Source organism: Arachis hypogaea, chromosome 6 (assembly GCF_003086295.3).
Source record: "Arachis hypogaea cultivar Tifrunner chromosome 6, arahy.Tifrunner.gnm2.J5K5, whole genome shotgun sequence".
NCBI lineage: Eukaryota > Viridiplantae > Streptophyta > Magnoliopsida > Fabales > Fabaceae > Arachis > Arachis hypogaea.
Genome location: NC_092041.1, coordinates 115,958,696 through 115,968,568, shown reverse-complemented (window position 1 = coordinate 115,968,568; position 9,873 = coordinate 115,958,696). Strand labels below are relative to the sequence as shown.

Below are 9,873 nucleotides of genomic sequence, written 5' to 3'. Positions count from 1 at the left end.
TAGGCAGTTACGACTTACATGTTAAATTATAAATAGTTGTTTGGGATTAGGACTAAGAATCAGTGAACCAACAAGACCTAAACTAAAACTAAAACTGTTATAACTAAATTCAAAAAACAATATTTTCACAACCACAAATAATGAAGAACCAAAGTCAGAGAGAACACCTGAAAATTTGGTGTTTAGTAGGTAGTTTTCTTCAACAAAAATAAGAAACAAAAATAATAATCAACCAATGCTAGCTAGTATCCTACTAGATTGTACTATGCTCTACTAATTTCCAGAGTTGTTAGAAACAAAAATAATCTACCTCAGTTTATTTGGATAAGAAACATGCAAATTTTTTTTAATAATGGAAAGTCTAGCTCAATGATCAGTAGTTTTAATCAAATTTTGTCATCATTCAGCTAGTAAATATCAATATTTTTTAAATATCTCATCTGGGCGTTATAAAGTTCCGCGCGTTATAAAGTTTTATTTTTGTCGCTCATTTCTTCTGAAAAAATACTGATTGTTTGTTGGCCCAAAATCTAAAAAATTGCTATTTTTGTCGCTCATTTCTTCTCAAATACTGATTGTTTGTTGACCCAAAATCTAAAAAATTGTCGACCCCTTACCAATCATGACTAACAAATCTCATAGGAACTCAAATAATATTTAATTTGAGATTTTCAAGCCAAATTAGTAATGACAAAAATCATTATCGAATTAAAAAAATTAAATAAAAAGTTAAGGATAATTATTGAAGAAGTTGAATAAACACAAATCAAATTTAATAACAAGTAGAAACATATATTATAACTCAAGAAGATAGATAGATTCAACTGGACACCTTATAGGATGCCAAAAGCTACAACAACTTTTTCCCTTTTTCACAACACAATGCAAGCACATGAGACAACATGGATTAAAAGTAGGAAATTAAACTCTACTAAGATCACTCCAACATATAAATACTGTCCAAATCCACCAAAATACATTAGTCTATTATTTTCATAGAAAGATTTCTTAAACATAGTCATCATCATATTCCGAGCAGACAGACACATGATATATCGACATAGAATACGATATTATTGATGTTGGAATAATACTAGTTACTTAAAAACCTCCGGGGGTAGGAAAATCGGAATATACACCGGGGGTAGGAATATCGGAATATCCGTCGGGGCTAGGTAGATCCGGAGGTGGAGGTCTTGGGAAAAATGGCAAGTAAGGAGTTCCATGCTCAATAGGTTCAGTCCTTACAGCTTTATCTGGACCATTTTTGCCAGCATAATCATCTAGATTAATGAGTCTATTATCAACTTTGTCCTTACTTGTTCTCTTGCTATCATTTTCCTGAAATACTCATACTTAGTGTATATTTGAATTACAGTTTGCAAACGGAAGTTTGCATAAAATTGATTTTGTAAAATTGATTTTGATAATAAGTTAGTTTGTGTTAACGTGATTTATGTTTGACAATCTTTATATCAGTGATGATAGTAAAATAAATGTTGTTTGGATTATACTACTCAAAATCACTTTTAGATGAAAAATTACTAAAAGAGACCTCAATTTTATATACCTGCAAAATCATGATTTTTTTTTTTGTTCTTCTTTTTGTAGAGAATTTGAAAACCTTGTTTTGAACATTCAAATGGTTTTCCAAACATGTAAAAATAACAATACCTTCAGTTTCCTTCTTGTTACAATTTCCGATGTTCCATGTCCATAGTTGGTAACAGGCAAATCTGTGATGCCATTTAATAATGTAAAGGGAAATTATATAGGTCATTTAATAGGGAGTTAATAACAATCAAATTAAATCTTATCCCATTAAGAAAAGTCGGTTGCATGAACCAATCAATGCGTTATAGATCTTATCATAAAACAATAAAAAAATCTAATACAATCTACTCAAATTAATTAGTTCTAAATAATGCTTTAATGATTTATAGGAAGATGTTGTTTAATGCATGCATGCAATGTTTAGAAGTGTACTAATTAAAGTAACTAAGATATTATAAAATGCTAACAATATCATTGTCATGGATGAGTTCAAAGGCTTGTCAAAATGATACTAAAAAATACGCATTTTACTCTTCTCATTCAATCATCAAAATTGACTCAAATTCAGTACTAATTGTGAGAATCACCATATACAATGCTTGATAAGTGAATACTTGAACAATGTCAAATAAAATAAACCATGGGAATATAAATCTTCTCATCTAAAATTTTCATATATGATCTTTAATCAGTATGTGTAAACTTTTTATTAAGAATTGAAAAAAAAAAAAGAGATTTCGACAGAATAAGCACATAAAAGGATTTTATCTGAGTTGAAAATAAACAAAATGACATTGTAATATGAAATTTGATACAAGCACATAGGATATTTTGAAAAATCAAAATGTGCATGATTTATTTCACAAAAGGAACTTTGAAACTGAAGCCATTTCTCTAAGATTAGAGGGTTTATTAAGATTTGACACTTTATTTCTGGTTCATTATTTTTACCATTGCATGCATCCTATTTCTCCTCTATAGATGGAAAAAAATTGATCAAAGAAGAAAAAATCAACAATCAAAAGACTGAAAAGAGCATATTATTATTATTATTATTATTATTATTATTATTATTATTATTATTATTATTATTATTATTATTATTATTGCTTCAAAGATGATCATGAACCAAAGAGATTTCCACTATCATTTTCCCTTATTTTTTCCTTAAAAAATGCAATAAAAAAAAAAGTGATAATGGATAGAGATATACCGGAAAAGTTGGATCCACCATCGGAAGATAAGAAGTTAAGGAATGCTAAAGCGGCTGCCACAGCGAGCAAGAAGAACAATGGCCAAAACCCAGAAACCTTCATGATAGTGTTCAAATGATTATTACTATTACATGCAGAACTTGGTTTGGCTTTTCATGTAACTTATAGAGAGAAAGAAAGAATAATAATGGTGGAATTAAATAAGTTAGTTGTGGACACTTATTGAAGAAGAGGAGGGAGAATGCACCCTCTCTCTCATGTTTCTTATGAACATATATCATCATCATCATGTCATGCATGTGAAACAGAGGCATGTACATAGTTAAGAAGATAAGATCGGTGATGATGAATCTTCAATAACCCATGCATGCATCCCATAACATTTTGATCATATGTGTGTTTGCATTTTTCCTTTTTGAAAAATGTTAGATCAATAATATATATATATATATCTGACTTAACACTAACTAATTTTTGTATGTTTTACGCTAAATATATTGGACTCTGCATTATTTTTTGGTTTATAGTTTCGCAAAATTTTTAATTAAATTCTTATATTTTTTTTAATTGAGTTCTTGTACCAAATTTTTTTTAACTGGGTCCCTACTCTTTTTTTTTCTTTTATTTAGGTTCCTGTATCAATTCTTTTTTTTAATTGGGTCCCTATAAAATTAAGTCAATTACTACTAAAAGGGACTTAATTGAAAAAAAAATTGGTACAGAGACCCAATTAAAAAAAAATATAAAGACCTAATTAAAAATTTCACGAAACTATAGAAACCAACAGAATAATTAAACCTTATTTTTTTTCCTTTCAAGATTTTCAAATAGCCATTTTCTTTAACCTATTAATTATATCAGTATGTAAAATATTGATTTTTTTAGTTAAAAAACTTTAATTTCAAGATTTTGAGAAGTATTTTAAGAAAATTTTTAAATAGATTTTCTTTTCAATCCCAGTTAGAAGTAACACTCGTGATCAAAATTTACTTGTTAAAGTCACCAAAAAAAAATTTACTTGTTAAATTTAAAAATATTTGAAACTAATTCGTTGTATAGTAGTAATTAAAATAGTTAAAATTATCCATTTAACTCTTAAAATTTATAATATCATCATACTTAAGAATAGGCTAATTAATCTAATATGACTAATTATAAAAAATTTATTGAATAATAAAAATTTATTAATTTTTTAAAAATAAATTATTACGTGTACAGAAATTAAATTTTTCAATATTTATTTAAATAAATAAATAAATTAATTATTAAATCCACTCAAATTGATTAAAATTTATTAGAAGTTAAATTATTCAATTTAAAATTCTGTAAAAAATAATTTAAATATTTACTATTTATCTACTTAGTTAACGTGTAAAGGGAAATCAAGAGTAGTGGCAGAGCAGGGGCTCGCATTCCAGTGCTCCACTGTAATCTATCAACTGGTGCATTAAATTCTATTAACTCAAACATCAAATTATCATAAGAGCATTAATTCTTTCTATATTTTTTCACATCCTTTTATGATTCTATTAATGGAACACAATAAAAGCTCCAAGCAGCCCCTTTAATTAGTAATATTATTTTATTATTTTTATTCGTAATAATATTATAAAAATATAAATTTTTTAAAATTATGTAGATCTTAATATTATAAATTATAACAAAAAAAAAATTATAATATTAAATTATATTAAAAAACGTAAAAAACAAAAGTTTCTATCAACTACTAAAATTAGAATCTCTGTAGATTTTTACTTGTTCCCATTTCAAATTCTTGATCTTTGTTCCTATGTTTAACTCTTTTGTCCAGAGAGCATATTCTAATTCATAGTGTGAAATTTTAACAATAATTATTTGCAAATATTATCTACTGTGTGTTTGGATTAAAGTTTGCAAATAAGAGTTTGTATAAAATTAATTTTATAAATTTAATTTTGATAAAAAGTAAGTTGGTATTGATGTGATTTATATTTGGTAATTTTATATCAAAATAAATTATAATAAAATAAATTTTGTTTGGATTACATCATTCAAAATTACGTTTAGACAAAAATTACTAAAAAAGACATAAATTTATATTATTCAAAATTATATTATTTTAATATTTTTTATTATAATTTTTTTTGAAAAAAATTTAAATTTATGTGTTGAAATTTAGTATTCTTTTGATTATAATTTCTTAGTACTCTTCTTTAGTACTTTTTTTGTATTTAATTATTTCTTTCTAATAAAATTTATATTATAAAAATTAACAATAATAAATAAAATATATACTAATTTAAGAATACATAGTAAAAAATATACAAAGTCAAATAAAAAAATAAAGTTCTATAAAAAAATACGTATTAATAAAAATAATTAAAAAATTTATATGAACAATCAATACTAAAAATTCTATTAGAAAAATACAATAATATATATCAGTGAACATAAAAAAACTCTAAACAAAAATAGTCATACTATTAACAAGAAAAATAAATAAAAATTGATAAAAATTAAGATTTAATAAAAAGTATTGATAATAATATTAAAAAAATATTTGTTTGTAAAATATAGTCATGAAAAAAATCTATAGTTGTTTTTGGTATCTCTTATTATAAATGAGATTGAATGACAAAATTAATAGAATGTCAATTAATTTTTTAATTTATGAAGTAAACACAAAAGCTAAACGTAAAAGTTACAATTTATTGATTTTGGTAAACGACAGTTCAAACCCAAAATCATGTCCGCGTTTAGAAAAAAAATTGGCCAAATAAAAATTATAGTGTTCAACAAAGATTGAACGTGTTTACCAAATAACCTTATCGGAATAAAACAAGTAATGCAGTTCTGTTCTAATTAAGATTTTTCTTGTATATAATGGTTCTTTTCACACACACCTAACCAATCTTTTAAGAGTTGGTTGTGTCTTTCTCCTTTGGTAAATAAAATTGCTTTTACCTCTTTATAGTATAAAATGGTTTTCATCTAAACTTAGGTTCAGACTAGTTTATGGAAAGTTAATATGCTACCAATGCATTTTGAAATTTATTGCACAATGGAAAGTTGTTTTATACACGCAATATTGATAATTAATTAGAACCATTTTAGAGGGATACAGATAGATAAAAAAAAAAAGTAGTTTAGCTAATTTGTTTGTTAAAGATACATATTAATATTTTAAATTAATATTTTTTATTAAAAATACAAAAATTTAAAATTTTAATTAATTTATTTTGTATTTATTAAAAAAATATTTAAAATTATTTACTACTCCTATATTAGCTAAATCTTAAAAAAATATAAAATAGTAAATATAATGGATTATAAAAGCTAGATATTATAAAAGAGTTTAAAATGTTACAAAACTATTTTTAAGGTGTTTAGTTTCATATGTGAGGTTTTTTTTTAAGTATTAATCTCCTAAAACTCATAATATAGCTTTTTCATTAAAACTTGATATTTCGATAACATTTTGGTATAGTATTATATTTTTTTTGGTATAGTATTATATTGGATTATTAGCTCTTTACTACTGGGCTTTTGGAATGAGAGCATAGGCCTAGAAGCCCAAATAAGGCCCACAAAATGGGTCACAAAAAAAAGGCCCACAAAATGGTCTTATTCCTTTGGTGCTGATCGTTTTTTATTGCGCGCGCTAAACAACACAAATTCAAAGAAATGGCTCCAATTTACAGCTCTGTACGAAAAAAACCGACCTCATTTCGTTGTAAGATGAAACGAAATGAGGCTCCAATCCCAACAAGATAAAAGCTTCATCCGAGAGAAAGAGAGAGAGTGTGTGTGTGTCCTTCTTAGTTATGAAGTTACGTTTGAATCTTTGTGTAGCACTGTGGTTTCTTCCTTCTTTGTGGTTTCTGCGAATTTGAGCTCTTCGAAAGTTTCCATCGGCTCCTCGCATTATTACTCACACAGGTTAGTTGCGACTACTCACTCCATTCATGTTGCTATTGTCATTCCCCATTTTGATTTTCGCTCAACCTGGTTCGAGTTTTGCAACTGGGTATTATGCTCTCCAAGTGTTCGATGAATTTTTTTAGTGACACTTAGGCTCTTTTGCATATTAATCAAATATCTCTATATTAGATATGCTATTACTAGTATATCAATAGGCACGTTTTTTAAAAATAATAAATTTTGAAATTAGTTGAGATGAAATTTGTTTATAACTTAACTAAGGGGTCTTGGTTCATGTCTTGAAAATAGCCAAAAAAAAAAAATATTTTTTATGGATTATATATAATAAAAGGTATTTTAGTAAAACAAGTTGTGCACCAACTCAATAGATTATTATTTAGTGAATTTTTAAAAAAAATTACTTTTTTGTGCAAAACTAGTAGAAATGATTGAATTGCATTCTTCTATTAGGGCAGTTTGATAAAAGTTTCATGGATTTGTGGTTGGAATTTACTTCATCAAATTACTATAAAATCTGAAGCAGGCCTCATTCCCTCATTCAAGCCACACACAATCATCCAAAGTTGGAAAAGATCTCGAGTTACAGATGGCTTGCTCAGACATGTTTGTACTTGTTCATCCCAATGGATATATAAAAGACACTGTAGGTGGTGCAACCTTTCAAAGTTGGGATCCTTTTTTGATGAATGTTGATACTGATCATCAAGAATCTCTACTTGAGTTGAAGAATCTGATATTGGCGAACATGGGTGAACTTGGAAGAAAGAAGATATCTCATATGGCATATAAGTTGCATGGTATAATAGGTCCCCAATTATCTGACAGTCGGGTTATTTGGCTCACCTCTGACCAAGACATTCACTTGATGTTTGATTTTCATGTCTCAAATCGTGAGCTACGGTGCATAGAGCTGTACGTTAAAGTTGAAGACATGATTAGCTCAGCCAGTTTGAAAGCCAATCCGCAAGTTGTTCAATCGGACAAGATTGGTAGAGGACCAAAGAGAGTACAATCACCAGTGACATCCCCAAGTTTTGTGTTCCCCAATCGTGTTGAAAATGTAAAAGTTGATGGAAAAAGAACCAATGTTTGTGCAAGTCCAGGTGAGTTCTCTCTGTGATGAGCTGTTTATCAATCAATTCAGTTTTCAAGTGATTTGTCAATTTTGCATATATCAATTTGCTAAACCACATCCATAATACCATATCTTAGTAAGAGAGGGGAAAAGAAATCTAGGAAGAAAAACTCAAGAATGGAGTGAAATCCAGTTAAATAAAATATTGACAAATTTATATTTCAATTTACCAATATTTACTTTTTCTTTTGAAAAAATAAAATAAAATATATAATGTCCTCCTTTATTCAGCCTCTTTGGTGCTGACTGCTGAAGGGGAGTATTATGCTCTTAAATCTTAATCATCTGGCAAGGCCACTATCATGCTGTGTAAAATTTTGTTTACTATGCTACTATGCACAATGTAGCCAATAAAATATACTTTATTTTCCGACTTGAGTTTCTTTCTCCTATATTGCAGCTAACATGGCATCAAGAGGTGTTGCAGTGGACAAACTCTCCCTTCCATCCAAGACTGGGAATATTGGGGTTGCCTGCAGTGTCTTTCCACCTCCAACTTCAAAGAAGTCTGCATTTGTGGACATGGGTGCTGATCTAGGACTTGATCTAGGACTTTCACCTCTGCCAAAAATGCAAAAAATGGTGGATGGCAAAGGCAAGCCGGTTGAAAATGGTGTGCTGATCCCCGACATTGAGGAGTCCAATGTGTACTCCAAACCCTTTCAAACCCAAGATATGTGCCGCAACTTGGAGCCACCTATCAACTCCAAATCTCAGATGGTGCTAGAAGGCCGAATTAAGGAATTGGAGATCCGCCTTGAGTCAAAGGAAAATGAGAGAGCTGCCTTAGAGGAATTGAAGGTTACTTTAACCGCCAAGATTAGTAATCTGGAAAACAAGCTGAAGGAGGCTGATAAGGAGAAGAGGGCTCAGTTAAGGAAGGAGAAAACAGCATCAAAGGGGATAATTGAGCCGTTGGAGGCAGAGGTCAAACATCTGAGATGTTCCGTCCTTGAAGCAGATGAGAGAGCACACAAGAACATCATGGAGCAAGTGTGTCTTCTGGCTCCGGGTATTGACTTTTCGCGTGTTCACCCTGATAATCGAGTTGTCAATGGGGAGATTGTAAATCCTAAGAAGGATAGTGCACCCCAAGTTACCTATGTTATGGAATTTGGATGCAAACGTCCAACACATCCAATGTTGCGTCCATGAAGCAAAGGAGATATCACATGGTAACATCATGGAACAAGAATGGTAGTGAATCCCAAGTTCGTTTTGTTGGCAAGCACTCAGGTGCAATTGCATAGGCAAATTGCAAACACTTCATGCTACAATAGGATAGTTTCGTTTGTTATGTAAACTTTATTTTTGAAATTTTAAATATGACACTCACTGCAAGGTGTAAAATTAAAGTGACTATTACATATATTTTTTTGGTGTCTAACTCATTACATATATATTAGAATTAAATCAACTCTAATTTCATATATTGGTATGAATTTGTTTATTCATATATGAATAATTTTGTTAGAAAAAGACGGTAAAAAAGCGAATTGCTATGGTTATGAGTTTGACTATTTTTTTAGCTGTTTATATTAAACTAACTAGTTGTCATCCTTTTGCCACGGTGGTGTGTTTGTGACTATTTAAAAAGAATAATGTAATTGTGACTATTTAAAAAGAATAATATTACATTATGAGCAAATATTATTATTTTGTGTTAGTACTTAAATAACAATAAAATTTGTGTATACTTATTAAAATTTGCATATATAAATTAATAAAATTTATTTGTTGAAAACTATTGAATTATATGAGGTGAGATTTGAACAAAAAACTTTAGGGATGAAGAACAACTTAATTACTATTAGATCAAACTATTTCTTGTTGTATATTATGCTTTTCTTTTAAACATATTACATAACCATATATTATATTTCTTAATTAAAATATAATCTAAAATATTTAATTAACTATTATTTTCATAAAAGTATTTTATGATTAATAAAATATTTTTGTTTGTTTTTTATAGATGTTTAATAAAATTTATTACTTTTTAATAATTTTGTACATTAAAAAAATAATTTTAAAAAAGTAAATATAAAA

At 28.1% G+C, this 9,873-nt stretch overlaps 2 protein-coding genes across 4 annotated transcripts; one reads left to right on the top strand and one right to left on the bottom strand.

The window, feature by feature from the left end:
* Window positions 1-771: 771 nt before the first annotated feature.
* On the bottom strand, window positions 772-3,017 carry LOC112756058 (uncharacterized). Its single transcript, XM_025804475.2, has 3 exons — window positions 2,768-3,017; window positions 1,675-1,736; window positions 772-1,341 (listed from the first exon to the last, which is right to left on the bottom strand). Exons 1-3 carry the CDS (start codon window positions 2,868-2,870, stop codon window positions 1,102-1,104), a joined length of 405 nt encoding a protein of 134 aa, XP_025660260.1. The 5' UTR covers window positions 2,871-3,017; the 3' UTR covers window positions 772-1,101.
* A 3,377-nt stretch (window positions 3,018-6,394) lies between these two features.
* On the top strand, window positions 6,395-9,303 carry LOC112756057 (uncharacterized). 3 transcript variants are annotated; one of them, XM_025804470.2, is made up of 3 exons: window positions 6,395-6,686; window positions 7,213-7,792; window positions 8,225-9,303. In XM_025804470.2, the coding sequence occupies exons 2-3, from the start codon at window positions 7,276-7,278 to the stop codon at window positions 8,977-8,979; spliced, it is 1,272 nt and encodes a 423-aa protein (XP_025660255.1). In that variant the 5' UTR covers window positions 6,395-6,686; window positions 7,213-7,275; the 3' UTR covers window positions 8,980-9,303. The 3 variants fall into 3 exon arrangements, with proteins under 3 accessions (XP_025660255.1, XP_025660257.1, XP_025660258.1); XM_025804472.2 differs by having other exon boundaries at window positions 6,402-6,686; window positions 7,140-7,792; XM_025804473.2 differs by having other exon boundaries at window positions 6,409-6,686; window positions 7,210-7,792.
* The last annotated feature ends 570 nt before the right edge of the window (window positions 9,304-9,873 follow it).

Bases quoted from the DNA above. Each gene is read 5' to 3' on its own strand.
- LOC112756057 (XM_025804470.2), top strand. From the start codon at position 7,276: ATGGCTTGCTCAGACATGTTTGTACTTGTTCATCCCAATGGATATATA. The intron at 7,793-8,224 runs GTGAGTTCTCTC...CCTATATTGCAG, and splicing joins CAATGTTTGTGCAAGTCCAG to CTAACATGGCATCAAGAGGT.
- LOC112756058 (XM_025804475.2), bottom strand. From the start codon at position 2,870: ATGAAGGTTTCTGGGTTTTGGCCATTGTTCTTCTTGCTCGCTGTGGCA. The intron at 1,737-2,767 runs GTATATCTCTAT...ATGGCATCACAG, and splicing joins TGGTGGATCCAACTTTTCCG to ATTTGCCTGTTACCAACTAT. The intron at 1,342-1,674 runs GTATTGTTATTT...TGAGTATTTCAG, and splicing joins TAACAAGAAGGAAACTGAAG to GAAAATGATAGCAAGAGAAC.